This window comes from Phacochoerus africanus, chromosome 10 (genome assembly GCF_016906955.1).
Source record: "Phacochoerus africanus isolate WHEZ1 chromosome 10, ROS_Pafr_v1, whole genome shotgun sequence".
Classification (NCBI taxonomy): Eukaryota; Metazoa; Chordata; class Mammalia; order Artiodactyla; family Suidae; genus Phacochoerus; species Phacochoerus africanus.
In genome coordinates, this window is record NC_062553.1 from 85,253,131 (window position 1) to 85,269,211 (window position 16,081).

Below are 16,081 nucleotides of genomic sequence, written 5' to 3' on the forward strand. Positions count from 1 at the left end.
GAAATGTAGTGTAGATCAAAGATGCGGCTCGGAACTGGTGCTGCTGTGGCTGTGGCATAGGTCGGCAGCTACAGCTCCTATGAGACCCCTAGCCTGGGACCTTCATATGCTGCAGGTGGGGCAAAAGAAAAAAAAAAAAAAAACCAACAGACTTTAACTTAATACCTAAAAAATTTAAAATAAACCCAGGAGTTCCCATTGTGGCTCATAGGGTTATGAATATGACTAGTATCCATGAGGATGCAGGTTTGATCCCTGGCCTCAGTGAGTTAAGGATCTAGCATTGCTGTGAGCTGTGGTGTAGATCACAGACACGGCTAGGATCCAGCATTGCTGTGGCTGTGGTATATGTCGTCAGCGGCAGCTCTGATTTGACCCCTAGCCTGAGAACTTCCATTTGCCACAGGTATGGCCCTGAAAAGCAAAAAAAAAAAAAAAAAAAAAAAGAGAGAGAGAGAGAGAGACAAATACTATATGATATCACTTATATCTCAAATCTAATATATGGCACAAATGAACCTTTCCATAGAAAAGAAAATTATGGACTTGGAGAACAGACTTGTGGTTGCCAACAGGGAGGAGGAGGGAGTGGTATGGACTGGGAATTTGGGGTTAATAGATGCAAAGTATTACCTTTGGAATGGATAAGCAATGAGATCCTGCTGTATAGCACTGAGAACCGTATCTAGTCACTTAGGATGGAACATGATAATGTGAGAAAAAAGAATGTATATATGTATGTGTGACTTAGGTCACCTTGCTATGCAGTAGAAAATTGATAGAACACTGTAAACCAGCTATAATGGAAAAAATAAAAATCATTAAAATAATAGAAAAAATGTAAAGAAAAAATTAAATGCAATTAAGTAAAATAATATTTCAGAGTGCATTTCTCATTTGTACAATTTAAAGTTTAATTAATTTCTTACCACATAGGTTTGAAATATGTTATATTATAAAGTTATGTTCAGATACTACACAACTTTGAATTTTTATTTCTATCTTTAAAAGAAAATCTTAGAGTTCCCACTGCAGCACAGAGGATTCACGATCCAGTTTTTTCCTCTGCAGCAGCTCCGGTTGTTGCTGAGGAGTGGTTTAAAGACATAGGTCACAGCTGCAACTCAGATTAGATCCCTGACCCAGGAACTTCCATATGCTGCAGGTGTGACCAAAATATATATATAATCCAAAAGCACAAAAATATTCTTGTAAAATTGTATAATTCAAAATTTAAATATTAAATATTGACCCATCGGTAGTATTTGATACTCATTATTTAATAATTAATCCTCTAATCCTCCATGCCTCTTATCTTTGGAATTTTTTCATAGTGGCTTAGAATATTTTGATTTATTTATTTTTTTGCCATTTGCAAACCATTCTGTAAAGAGTTTCTGCTGTAGGAGCATGTCCATCTTTTTAGTAAGAAAAAAAGTGCTTAACTGTCTGTCAAGATTGTTTGTATTTGGTGTTAAAAATGTCTATATATTTTTTGCTTTAAAAAAAATTCTGGAGTTCCGTCGTGGCACAGTGGTTAACGAATCCGACTAGGAACCATGAGGTTGCGAGTTCGATCCCTGCCCTTGCTCAGTGGGTTAACGATCCGGCATTGCCCTGAGCTGTGGTGTAGGTTGCAGATGCGGCTCGGATCCTGCATTGCTGTGGCTCTGGCATAGGCTGGGGGCTACGGCTCCGATTGGACCCCTAGCCTGGGAACCTCCATATGCCGCGGGAGCGGCCCAAGAAATAGCAAAAAGACAAAAAATAAATAAATAAATAAATTTAAAAAATAAAAAAAAATCTGCCTTAAGTTGCTTTTCCCCAGCAATCTATGTCTAACCTCTTAGAACTCCTTTCTTGTTACTATCACCTTCCTTTCAATGGTCTCTGCTTTATATTTGTGTGCATATATATATATACACACACACATATACACACACATATATGTACATATATATGCATATATATTACATACACACACACATATACACACACATATATGTACATATATATGCATATATATTATATACACACACACATACTGCTCTTTTCCTTTCAGTATTTTTTTCTCTTAAAATTCAAATAACAAATAAACATAATAAAATAAATTAACAAAAGTCCTTAGCAGTAGTTTTTCTCTTGTGGGTCTAAATGTGAGTAAATTCAGACAGTGGGTGGCCAGTAGGTTTAATTCCATAAACAAGAGTCATTGGCTTGGAAAATTCATAACACTTCCTACAAGAGCATTTTCCTCTCCAGTCTCTGATGAAATACCTTCTGCTGTTAGGGTGGAAAACTTTCCTCTCACACATGCCATTTCTATGTCAGAAGATATTTTGAAGGCATAGGAGCATGGGATCAATTGACACTTGCCTCTACCTCTACAAATAAATGTTGCCAGAAATTAGGTTTTGTTCACATGGATGGGAATAACCTTTTAGTAATTTGGTTTTATATTCCCAGATCAAATGGCTATTAGTGTATTATTAATTCATTATCATAGAAAATGGCTATGTCCTTTCTCCTTTATTCTATTGTATGAATTAATATTCAGTAAAATTGACTTTTCACTGTTGTACGGTTCTATGAATTTTAACACGTGTATGGATTCTTATAACTACCACATGAACCAGGATACAGGACTGTTCCATCATCACTGAGAAACTCCCTCTTCTTGCACCTTTGACTCATGCCTCCACCCACACCAACCTCTAACAACCACAATTTTTGTTCTCTATCACCACAGAGAAATGCTTTTTGAGAAACTCATTGACTCCTATTTGAGGCTGGCTTCATTTTTCGTCGAATGCCTTTAAAATTCATCAAGGTGTTACATTTATCAATAACAGATTTCTAAAAAATTACTGAGTAGTATTCCATGATGTGGTTGTACCACAGTTAGTGACACCGTTCATATTAAACTATATTTGGGTTGTTTCCAGTTTTGAGTGATTATAAATGGAGCTGCTAAAATATTCATCATAGGTTTTCCTGGGATCCTAAGTTTTCATTTTTCAGGGTAAATACCTAGGATTGGAATTTCTGAGTTATGTGGTAAGTGTGTGTTGAGTTCTGTAAGAAACTCCTGTGCTCTTTTCTCCACCAGCAGAGTCTGAGCGTTTCAGTGGCTTTGCCTCCTCACCAGCCATTTGAGGTATAGAGTGACATTTCATAATGCTTTTAATTTTCATTTCCCTAACGGCCAGGGATGTTGAACAGTTTTCCACGGGCTATTTGTTATCAGTATATCCTCTTCTTAGACACGTCTGTTCAACTTTGTTTTCCTGTTTATTATGTTGCTCATGTTCTTGCTGTTGAGTTTTGAGGGCTCTTGATGTATTGGGGATGCAAGTTCTTTGTCAAATATAGGATTTGAAAGTGTTTTCTTCCAGTCAGTGTTGTCATTTCATTCATGTAACAGTCTTTCACAAAACAAAGCAAAAGTTGTCAATTTTGATGCAGTTTCTCAATTTTTTTCTATTTTGGATCATGCTTTTGGTGTCATATTTAAGAACAATTTGACCAATCCCAGTTCATGAAGATTTTCTCCCTTGTCTCTTTTCCAAGTTTTATATTTTTATGTTTTACGTTTAGGTTTATGAACGACTTTAACTTTTGTTTCATTTGCAAAATTAAGTAAAGTTTCATTTTCCCCCCAAATGGATATCTAATTGATCTGATACCACTTGTTGAAAGGACTACTCTTTTTCCATTGCATTGACTGTAATTTTGTCAAAAAAAAATTGGCCATATTTGCCTCTGTATTCCGTTTCATTTTTTAATACATCTGTCCTTTTGTTGATATCATGCACTTTTTGATTACTATAGATTTAGATTAAGTCTTAAAATTAGTGCATGCAATTTCTCCATTTTTATTCTTCTTTCTGAAATTACCTGGGCTGTTCTCTTTACCTTGCTTTTCTTTATAGCTTTTTGAATCAGCTTGTCAATATGGACAAAAATCTTGCTGAGATTTTAATTGGTATTGCCTTAAATCTGTAGATCAATTTGGGGAGAACTGGCATCTTTATTGAGTCTTCCAATACGTGAACCCAGTTAGTTTCACCATTTATTTAGGCTTTAACAAAATTTCTTTCCTCAACATTTGTAGTTTTCAGCATATAGATCTTGTGCATTTTGTTAGATATATACCTAAGCACTTTGTTTTAGATTTACTGTAGATGATCTTTTTATAAATTTCAGTTTCTAATTGTTAATTGCTATATATTTGTAGGTCGACCTTGTGTCTTGTGAAACCTGGTAGTTTCAATATCACTTCTGTTTTCAAAACCTTTGTAGTGTTATTCATAACTGTCCTTCAGATTTATCACCCAGTCGGCAGTCTGGGACCTGGGGGGTGATGTAGCCCATAGATTATTTCTCAGAGTGTCTGATACACTGTTTAGGTCCATGCCCACATAGCTTGGGGTTAGCCCAGAAGTTCCTGAACAACCTTAAGTCCTTCCTCAGCTCCTTCCTCTCCACACTCTCCCTGGCACATTTCTGTTTCCTGAGGCTTCTCTTTTTGATCCTTCATCCAGAAAGCTGGGGGTTTATTTTCCATTCTCTGCCATGCAAGTGCATTCTTTTCTGGAACCAAGAGGTAGAATAGAGAAAGGTAGAAGGGGCATTCACCATACCCTTGGGATCATAGCTTTAATCAGGATCTTTCCCTTCCTCATAATTTTAGGCTCCTTCAGTTCCTCCTTGCTATCACTTTTGTGGCTGCCACCACTGAATTACTGGGAGGTTGAGACCCAAGAGAGCAGGAAAAAGAAAAGTGATTTCATCATTCTTCTGAGTGTTAGGAGACCTATTTTCTGTTCTTTGAGCCAGAACTAGAGGGCTTCTCCTGGAGCTTTCTCTATCTGCCCCATGATCTTCTCTGGGCTTGGGGTTTTGCTGAGTTCTAGATCATGACATCCCAGGGGAGAAAATGGGCATACTAATGCTGGTTCAGTGGTATTTAAAATTATGATTTTTCTCCCCAGTATACTTGGCACTATTTACCTTGAATCCTCAAATAGCTGCCCAGTGCATTCTGTCCAGGTTTTATAGCTTCCTCCCAGTGGGTACGAGAAGGGAGAGGATTCTTACTTTCTCTTACTTGCAACATCTCATCTACCAATAGGCAGATGATGGTATGCTATTAATTTGAATGTAATTTCAGGTTGCCTGCGAATCCTGGTAAGGACATTTCCAAGATGCCAATCTTGTTTTCTCACCTTGCTGACAGACTATTTCTTACCTTCAAAAAGATAATTCATACTTTGCATTTACTATTGAATCACATTTCCAAGTATAACTCACTATATATATTTTCAAGAGAATCATGATGAGGGAAAGATTTCTCTAGTTTATTAATATTGGAAGAATTACTCATATTTGGATAGTACTGTTCTCAGCAGTAAAGAGGAATCTACAAGCCAATTAGTCTGAATAACTGATAGTCAGCATATCTATGATGTGTTCTTGAAGCTTTATGGCCCAGGTTGTATACCAGTGGTGCTCATTACCAAACACAAAAGCATTTTTTAAAGTTGATTTACAATGTTGTGATAGTTTCTAGTGTCCAGCAAAGTGATCCAGCTATACATGTACACTCATATATTCTTGTTTTCAGATTCGTTTCCATTATAGTTTATTACACACAAGAGCCTTTTTATATTTAAACTTAAGATCTTTTATTCTTGGACCCGTAAACCTTATGAGATGGATAGAACTATTTGCTACCTTCATATTTTATAGCTGGTAAATTTTTATAGAGGCTAAGTTGCCTGTCTATGATTACATAATTTTCAGTATAAAGAACCAACACCATAACCAAGGATGGTGTCACTCAAAGTTCTCTACTTTCTACTAAACTGTACTCCATAATTTAATGGCATGTGATGACATGGATCTGTTTGAAACAAAAATACTGAGCAGTCCATAAATAACCTTTAACAAGTCCTGATATAAGGTCTTGAAAACCCGGTTATACTTCAGAATCTCTGGGTAGGCGTTGGGCCATGTCTAAGGAATTTTTACAGAGAAAAGAAAGCAAAATAGTGACAACAGGGCTCTAAGAAAACCTGACGTGGGTGGGATGGAAGAGAAAGATACTGGAAGATGAGAACTAGGTTCTTCAAGTGTAATGAAAGATAATTGATGAAACCCCTTGGGATGTCGCCATTGGGAAGAGGACATGTGAAAGAGATATAGAGGAAGGATCAGTAGAGTTTAGTGACTTATTTGATGGTGGGGACTGGGCACAGGTAGAAATGGAGTATTCTGTGGTTTTGGTCTTTGGAGAATGATATATATTGATGTGAGCTGGGGTTTAAGGAGAGGATGAAGCTGATAGAATGTACAGTTGTGCCAGGACAAAAAGAATTGGGACTCCTAGAACAGGGAATCAGGTCAGAGTAGGGAATATAGAATTGTGGTAGATCCTTGTAGATGGGATAATCGAATCCCAAGATAATGGATGGAATTTCTGGAGACAATGTTATAATGACCAAAGAGGAGCAAGCCAAGGACTATACCTACTATACCTGAGAGTGTGTAAGCTATAATATTAAGAACTACTGAAAAGTTTTATTTGAGAATGAGTTTGAAAGTATTATATGGCTTCTGACATTTGTGAATTCCAGGCAGAATAGAGATGTGTTTAGCCATGTGTACTTAAACAGAACTCTCACTTGGGTGAGGCTAAAGGAAATCTAGCACTGCCAGGTAAATATATTCACCAGAAAGATGTCAGAGAGTGCTCATTCACTCACTAACTCCATTTGTTTTCTTAGGCCTTTGTTTATTTTTCTGTCCAGGTGAGATTTTCATTTCCCAGTTACATGGCTTGATGAGTTAATGCAAGGCATGTCTTACAGATGAGATTCCTGTGCTTCGTACCACAACTACTTTATATTCACAAAGACTGACAGTGCTAATGATGGTTTTTCCCTGGATGTTTACAGAGTCATTTGTATCTCTGCGACATTTCCAAAAGAGAAGAGTTATTTACATGTTGCTGTTTAACATTTCCATAGGATTTTTGTTTCCTTTAGCCCTTACTAAGGAGGGTTCAGTAGGTGGTGAAAAAGTTTAGAGGAAAAGTATCATTACATTGCCTTTTGTTAGAAGACTGTTTCACACCCCCTCTTTCAGAAATGTGTGTATGTTTCAGCCTGTGAGATTGCATATTTCATCAGGAAGCATTAGGGGAGTTATTTTAAAGGAAGATTTTAAAGAACCTTAATCACTAATGTATTATGCATGACAAAAATCTAAGTGATAAGGAAGTGTAGATTTGCCTTACTGAAATTTTTTCCCTTCTCTATCTTCCATCTTGCTGGCATGCTTAAATATTTAAATGTATCTGCTCAGGGAAATAGGAACTTGATGTTGTGATTGAAATAATGTAGCTGCCATGAACTATTCATCTTTTACTCATCTAACAGCTCTTTGCATTAAGTGGCTGTAATGACCTGGCAAGAGACTATTTGAAATGACATAGTTTTTTTTTTTTTTTCTGTATGGCTTGAGATAGTTATTTATTACTGTAGCCTGTCCTTATTGCCATATAACTTGCTAGGAAAGTTTATGAAGATTGCTTTTGTTTCTTAGTTCAAATTTAGATCCTTGTGAAAATACCAAGATACATTGCCATAATGGTAGTAAAATATCTATGTATGTATACATTGGATACTGTAAGAAAAACTGGCCCTTGGATTTGATGGTAAGTGTTAAGTTACTTCCTGGGTTTGGCATGAATTGGTTTGTTTCATTTGTTTGGGGGAAAAGTTGAAGGGAAGGTGGGGGAAGAGGAGGAGGTTGGATATGCCTAAGACTTTTCCCAATTGTATCAGCCCATGATAACCTATGATGCCTATTATGGAATCATATGATGGAATTCCAGCCTAGACAGAGCCTAAGGCTTGAGTGTTGACATGATAGCTGCCAGAGACCAACTCTTTGGTTTGCAGTAAAGGAAACTGGAATCCAGAGAATTGAAGCTATGCGGTGTTGGTCATAGAGCTAGTGAGCAGTTGAGTTGGAAGGAGGACTTTAATTTCTTGATTCCTAGCCCAGAAGTCTCTTTAATATATCTCCCACACAGATAGGATGAATTTCCGTTAGATAAAAGTCGGTAGAATTTTAGTGATAAATGATGGTTAAGCAATTATCAGTTGCCTCCTGAACCTTAATGGGTGATTCACCTTTGAAAGCATCATTAATCATTTAAGAGGGAATTTTTTTTCCTAAATATCTAGGAAATCACCTTTGAAACAGCCTTTGGAAACATGAAATTGTTATTTCATTTGTGACTCTCCTGATTGAAGAGAAGTGCTGAGTATCCAGGCTTTGTGTGGAGTAAATTGTCACAGAATAAATAGGGGATGGCTTCTACATATCATGTTGCTATTCACTGACAGAATAAACCAGGCTTTGGGGTGTCTGGAGTCACTTCTTCAGTTTATAACCTAAATTTCCCATTCTATCTCCCACAAACCTCTGATGAAGAAGCATGCTTAGGGTACTTAGAGCGTTTTAATGCAAAAGAAAAAAAAAAGGTTTTAGAATCCCTCTAGTATGCTTTAAATAATGCGACACAGACACAGGGGACAAATGCTTTTGGAAAAATGGTGCCAATGCAGGGTTGCCACAAACCTTCAATTCGTAAAAAACATAATAGCTGTGAAGCTCAACAAAGCAAAAATACAATACAACAAGACATGTCTGCATTTAAAAAGTAGCCAGATATTTTTTGTTTTGGTTTGGTTTCGGTTTTTGTCTTTTTTTTTTTTAGGGCCACACCCACGGTATATGGAGGTCCAGGCTAGGGATCGAAACGGCACAGCCACAGCAACTCGGGATCCAAGCCACATCTGTGACCTACACCACAGCTCACAGCAATGCCGGATCCTTAACCCACTGAGCAAGGCCAGAGATCGAACCCATGTCCTCATGGATGCTAGTCGTGTTCGTTAACCGCTGAGCCGCGACGGGAACTCCTCGATATTTTTTTTTAAGGGAATAAATAAGCTATTGTTCAGAAGCTTACTCCCATACTCCCAGAGTGCATTGCTTCATCATCTAACTTTGGCACTTTGTAAAGTTCACTTGCATTGTAATTAGTTATAAATTTGTGTTCTTTGCACTACTAGGAACGTAAGCTTTATACCGTCATCTGCCATTACTAACTCTATCTACCATTGTTAACTCTTTGTGTCTCTAATGAGCACTTAATTGCTCTTGAAATGCATGTGCCATGAAATCCTATCGTCTTTTCCTATAGTCTTAGAGGCCAGTGTTAGTGGAATTTCTGAAGAGAATTGAATTAAATATAATGTATTAATGACAATAGCAGTTCTGTTGATGCTGCTACCTCTACTGCTTGGATGAAGGGGTGGGGGAGAAGGAAGAAGCATTTATCTTGTCAGTCATTATGCTGAGAACTTTACATAAGTCATGTCGCAATTTAACCCTTACAACAAAATTATCATCTCCTTTTTACCAAAGAAGTTTCATGTGATTACATACCTTGTCCAAGGTCATGAAGCTAGCAGATAACCGAGACACCTGAGTTTATACTTTTAACCATGATTGTCTGTACTGGTTTTTTACCCAGCCCTGGAAGAGGCTGGGAGAGTCTGTCCTCTCTTTCAAATCCCTATGATGTTATTTGGTTTAGTTCAATGAAAAAAATTGGAAAGTTATACACAGCCTTTATAGATCTAGAAATTAATCTCAGTTTGCTCAAGCAAACGTTCTAAACAATGCCCAGGAGAAGAAAAGGGTGCCTTTAATTATTATTGATGGTCAATTTCGGGGAAAAAGAAGTCCTAAAATTTCTAGAAAAAACTATGAGTAGTGCCAGTGAGGGCTTTTATTAAAAACTATTTAACTATCAGGTACTGAAGCATTGTATGGACATATCTCAAGTGATTTATGATGACTTGTTATGTCATTTTCAAGTGGGAAAATAGTATATAGTTAATTATTAAAATCATCCCACGTTTGGAGGCTAACACAGTTTTTTACAAAATCATGGTTTGTACCATCATCTGTATATGCATCTTCTTTGAAAGTTTTCTATATTAATTTAAAATAATTGAGTCAATATTCTGATATCCACTGATTTAAAAATCACCAAGAAGCATTTTATTTTATGTTTTAGTAGGAATCTGAATACACTATTTAAGTAAATCACTTTTATTTCTCTATGTGCATAATCTTTATTTTATTACATTTTGACATTAGCTATGTATATGTCATGAGAATTTTTCTATTTTGGTTTTCTTAAAAGTATAACTCAAAAGATGTGTTTAAATTTGCACTGTATACATTTTGAGAAAAACTTCCAATGATCTATTAACAGTTAGTTTCCTTTTCACTTAATATTAAGTTCCCAGGCTAAGGGGCGAATCCAAGCTACAGCTGCTGGCCTGCACCACAGCCACAGCAACTCAGGATCTGAGCCAGGTCTGTGACTTACACCACAGCTCATGGCAGTGCCAGATCCTTTAACCCTCTGAGCGGGGCCAGGGATCAAACCTGAGTCCTCATGGATACTAGTTGGGTTCTTTTCCACTGAGCCACAACAGGAACTCCCTAATTTATTATTCTAACTCCTTCATTATTCTAATTAGCATTTTAGTAAACTATGTATACTGATTTTCCTATTCCTCTTTTCTGACACCTCTAATAATAAAATAGTGACATTTTGAAGAAATCGGTTGAAAGAAAAATGCCTTTGTATTCAGATTAAAGTTACAAACAAATTTAAGAAATGACTAAATAAAATGAAATGTCACATAATATTAGTCAATTAGGCTTAGAAGTTATGGCGACACCCTACACCAATGGGTGACTTACTACCTATCTTCAAAATAAATTTTAAGGGAAGAAAAACATTATGTATTACAGTGTTCCCATGACATAATGCCACCATTTATTCTGTACATTTTCTTGCTCAGAAAAGAAAATTGGAGAATCTTTTTTTTTTTTTTTGTCTTTTGTTGTTGTTGTTGTTGTTGCTATTTCTTGGGCCGCTCCCGCGGCATATGGAGGTTCCCAGGCTAGGGGTTGAATCGGAGCTGTAGCCACCGGCCTACGCCAGAGCCACAGCAACGCGGGATCCGAGCCGCGTCTGCAACCTACACCACAGCTCACGGCAACGCCGGATCGTTAACCCACTGAGCAAGGGCAGGGACCGAACCCGCAACCTCATGGTTCCTAGTCGGATTCGTTAACCACTGCGCCACAACAGGAACTCCCGAAAATTGGAGAATCTTAAAGGATGTTGGTTGTTAATTTTATTTTTGGTTTTCATTATTATTGTCAACCACAAAATTTGTGTATTTAGAACAGTAATGATGATGAAAGTCTTTAACAAAATTATCATGATTATTAAGTAGAGAAGATTTGTTTAATGACCAACAGACTTTCAAAAAAAGATACAGACCTAGGTTTCTGGTTTTGCCAATTTGCTTCTATGGATACATCTTCCTATCTTTTTCAGTTTAAGTTTCTTTATCAGAAAAAGTATTGGGTCATCCCAAAGTATCTTAATGGTTAATTTCTGCCCTGTATGTACTGTAACTGTCTTATGTTTGCTGAGAAAACTTCTTTACTTTGTCTCTGAGACAGAAGAATGATGCTAGGGAAAAGGCGCAAAATCAGATTTTATAGCCAATGGCCAGATCATTGAGGAATATGGGGATATTTGTACTCTTTTCTGTTTTATTAAGCTGTAATTTCTATAATAGATGGGTACAATATCTCACACAGTTGGTAGAGAGAAGCCATGGTTTATTCTGTTACAGACATGAAGTTGTCAGATAGGAACTTCAGTCATGAAACTAGTGGTCACTCCTGGGAGCCTTGAGAAGGTTTTACGTTCGTGGGTAGTTTTTAACAGTCCGTGTACTTACTGCACAAATTCATGATTCATTTTCTTTTGCGATGAAAAACAACACCAACACTCTTAACATGTTTCAGTGTGTTCCAAGCAGGTTTTTTTGTTTGTTTGTTTTTATTATAACCACTGCAGGTAAAAAGCAATGTTGGTGGTTTTCAGAAGCAAAACGTTTGGACATACTTTCAGGAAAAAGAAGATTCTTATCCTTCCCTTTCATTTATTTTATTTTATTCTTTTTGGTTGCAGAACCTCAGATGGTGGCAAAGTTGTTGGCACTATAGAAGTCTCTGTCGTGAAGATGGGGGAGATTGAGGATGGGGAAGCCGACCACATCACGACAGATGTGCAGGGACAAAAGGTAGGCTCGCTCTCAGCTCACTGCAAAAATTGAATTAGAGATGATCAGCTTTGCCAGGTGTCTGAATCACCAGCACCTCTGTGGGGTTTGAAATCTCATTATTCAAAAGCTAAATGGGAAATGAGTTTTGGATTTGGAGAACCTTGAGTGGGTCTCATCTCTGAACCAGACGGCCAATTTGCATGGAACTATGCAAAGCTGTGCACCATTCAAAACACCTTTCTCTTTGCAGCTGGCTCCCATGTTGACACAGACTCTTTTCAGGTAGAATAAAGGTATTGATGGCTGTTGCTTTCTGCCGAAATTAACCCTCTGTGAGATGGGAAGGTTCTGGGAGGCCCGCTGCCCAAAGTAACCACTTCTCCCTTCTCAGAATTCCCTTTGAAAAGAGAGGCAGTTTGAATTTGGATTTCATTTTTATATGAAGGGGGACAGATTCAATAGCTTTGTGCCTTATGAAATTGCAGAGAAAGAAGCAGGAAGTGGTATAAGGAAGAGGAAGCCCAGGATCAAAGCCTCAGTACATAGCATCAATGTCTGGGATTTTTACTCTTTTTTTCTACTTTCTTTCTTTAAGGGAAACTTGATATAAGTCTAAAGTTCTGTCTTAGGAATGCAATTGCCTATTTTATTGAGGCGCAGGGGGTAGACTTACAAACTGTTAATTTTTTTTTTCAGGGAAATGAATTTGTTTTTATGCCAGAATTCCTACCTTTTCCTAAATAAACATTTTTTTTTAATGACAAGGTAATATATATGTGACCTATTTTCTGGCTTAGTGTTCCTTATCTGGGAGCACATTTGATTTTGGGTATCAAGGAAACATCTGCAGGGGAGACAGGTTAACAAATCATTAACTGTCTCCCCCCCCCCAACAAAAAAAAAATCTAAATTGCTTTAAAAAAAAGAAAAAAAAAAAAGGTTGTTCTTGCCAAGACTGCCGCCCCAAACCTTGTTCTTCCCAGTTCCCTACTCTCCCTCAGAATATATCCCAGGTCACAAATAGATTCCAGTGAGACCTGAGGTTTAAATCAGGTTACTTGCAGATGTCAGGGCCACTGTGAAGTTACACAGCAGATGGACACTTAAGATTGTCTATTTAAGATTCCTGTCTTGTGGCTAGGAACTGTCATTCAGCCCTTGTTAACTTTGGAGTTCTATGTAAGATTCCTATTAGTCATTAGTCATCCTGGCATTCATCCATGTCAGGATTAAGGAGGGAGGCTTCTTACCTATCCCTGTAGCCTAAGAAGGTGGGGAGGGTGAAGGGGATGGGGACAGGATGAACTAAGGGCAAAAGTAGGGAGATGATTGTGCCTGGACCCATGGCAATGTGCCAAGAGACCAGGAGCTGAAGCACTTCCCATTTTAAAGTAGGCTTGCCCTGCCTGTTGGGAATCTGTTACCAGCCATCTCTATTTTCTCAAAGCAGGCTCACCTCTGGACTCCTTTACAAGGTTGCTATTATGGGGTAGCACACATTAAATCATGGTCTGTTCATCAAAGGAGAACTTGATACCCAGGAATATGCCCCACCAAAGTCCTACATAATGTTTCTGACTTAGTAATGTGAACTTAAAAAAAGGTTTCACCGAACTAATCTAGAAATAGGAGGTGGTGGTGTCAGCACGTACCATGTAGGAGTTGTAAGAGGACTAAAATGGTAAACACACCAAGTGTTGTTGGTTTTAGCTCTGTCCTGTCGGGATTCTTAGTAAACCTTGACCTTCTGTGAGGTTTTCTGTAAAGTTACCATAAACTCTGTTGGCAATCCCTACGAATAGTCATGATCCAGTGATGAACATGTAATAAGGTCCATTTTGCATGGTATTTAGAATTGTGTGGAAATGACTTTATCTCGATGTTTTTTGGAATATGGTCAGAATCATCCAGGGTGTTTGTTAGAAATTCAAATATGGGGACCCCTTTGCAGATCCGGTAAATCAAAATCTCTATGAAGTATATTAATACAGTCTGTTACTAATAGTGATTTAAATCCTGAGATAGGTCAGTGGCTGAAATATATGAAAAGACAAAGTAACTGAAATTGAGGTTATCCCTAAAATAACATCCTTCTCACTGGTTTGCATGAAGGGGGTCGAAAGAAATGGAACTGCTCTTAGGACCATAGTCATGTGTTTTGTAACCCATGTTATCTCTCATGTATGCTGAGCAGATAAAAGATTAAAACCTGTGTTACCAGCTTGGACCGTCATAGTAAAATACCGTCGACTGAGTGACTTAACAGAAATTTGTTTTCTCACAATTCTGAAAGGCAAAGTCCCAGATCACGGTGCCAGGTGATTCAGTTCCTGGCAAATGCTGTCTTTCTGGCTTCCAGATTTCTTACTTTATCCTCACAAGGCCTCTCCTTGGCAGATGAAGAGAGAGAGAGAGAGAGAGAGAGGAGAGTAAGCAAGAGCAAGAGAGAGAAGAAAGAGAACTCTGGTGTCTTCTCTTCTTATTGTAAGGCACCAGCCCCAGCACTAGGACTAGTCTTAGGACTTTATGCAACCTTAGTTACCTCTGTAAAGGTCTCATCTCCAAATACAGTCACTGGGGCATTGAAACGTCAGCATATGAATTTTGAGGAACATGATTCAGTTTATAACAACACCCCTGATATAAAACATTACAGTTTAATCTTGCATCTTACATAGCCTCCAGATCATAGAATAAAATATAAATGAAAATCTGATGTCTTTTCTCTCAGGTGCATTTACTTACTTGTTTCCTAGAATCATATAATTATATATTTTTAATCAAGGGAACACCGTACGGAGAGTCATTCACCGCATCACACTGTTTAAGCTCCTATTTGATATATACATACGTAGAAATAGAAGACAAAGTGTTAAAAATCACATAGGAGTAGAAAGAAAAGTTCGCAAAAGGAGCGCTAACATTGTCCTTTTTCAAAGGTAATATGTTAGGTGAAATACCGCATTAAGTATGCAAACTTTTTCTTTTTAATTTTGGAATCATCTTTGACTCCTTTCTTCCTGTCATACTCACAGTCAATATGTCAGCAAATCCTGTCGATTTTGACTTCTCAATAAACCCAGAATCCGATGACTTGCAACCCCTTCACTGTAACCAACATTGTCACCAAGATTTTTGTAATAGTCTCTTTTAAAAAAAAATTATGTGGATAATTTAATTATTAATTTGATTGCTTTTTAATCTGGGTCATCAGCCTTCTGCTTCAGTGCTTATCATAATTTGCTTTCCTGTGGAAAATTTAAGTAAAATGATCAAATCTCATTATAGTCCCCATGCAATAAGTTTAACGACATAAAATAATTTCCAACATTGGGTTTTATTTTGGTTGGATTAAGCCTGGCCTTAAACATGTAGATTACTTTATCATTAGAATCACTTTGTCTATCAGTCTTAAAAAGTACCTCTTCCTACTCAATTTTTTTCTTTTATTTCCAGGAAAATGGACTGAAATGACTACTTTGCACTAAAGATATTTTCTCATATGTTCATCTACCTATTTTTCTTTCTTTCTTTTTTTAATTATTGGAATATAGTTGTGTTAATCTCAGGTGTACAGCAAAGTAAATCAGTTATACATACACATAAGGTCCATTCTTTTTCAGATTCCTTTCCCTCTTAAAGGGCTCCCTGATGACCTCTATCTTCCTTCCTTGACACCCCCCACAACTACCACCACTGTCTGCTCTCAGCAGAGCACTTACTGAGATGTCATGCAGAATGTGTCATTCCTCCAGTGGTTTCTTATCTCCCTGCAAGTGTAAACCCAATCCTAACTTGAAGTCCTACCAGCAGTGGCTCCCGTCACTTCCTTCACC

General features: G+C 37.5%; 1 protein-coding gene across 6 annotated transcripts in view; it reads left to right on the forward strand.

Annotated features, from left to right (window-relative positions):
- The window catches only part of INPP4B (inositol polyphosphate-4-phosphatase type II B), a 694,433-nt gene that overhangs the window by 478,871 nt on the left and 199,481 nt on the right, over positions 1–16,081 (forward strand). For all 6 annotated transcript variants that reach the window (XM_047798897.1, XM_047798899.1, XM_047798894.1 and 3 more), the window contains one exon: positions 12,152–12,263. In XM_047798897.1, coding sequence (XP_047654853.1) covers positions 12,152–12,263 — 112 coding nt within the window. The remainder of the gene's footprint in view (positions 1–12,151; positions 12,264–16,081) is intronic.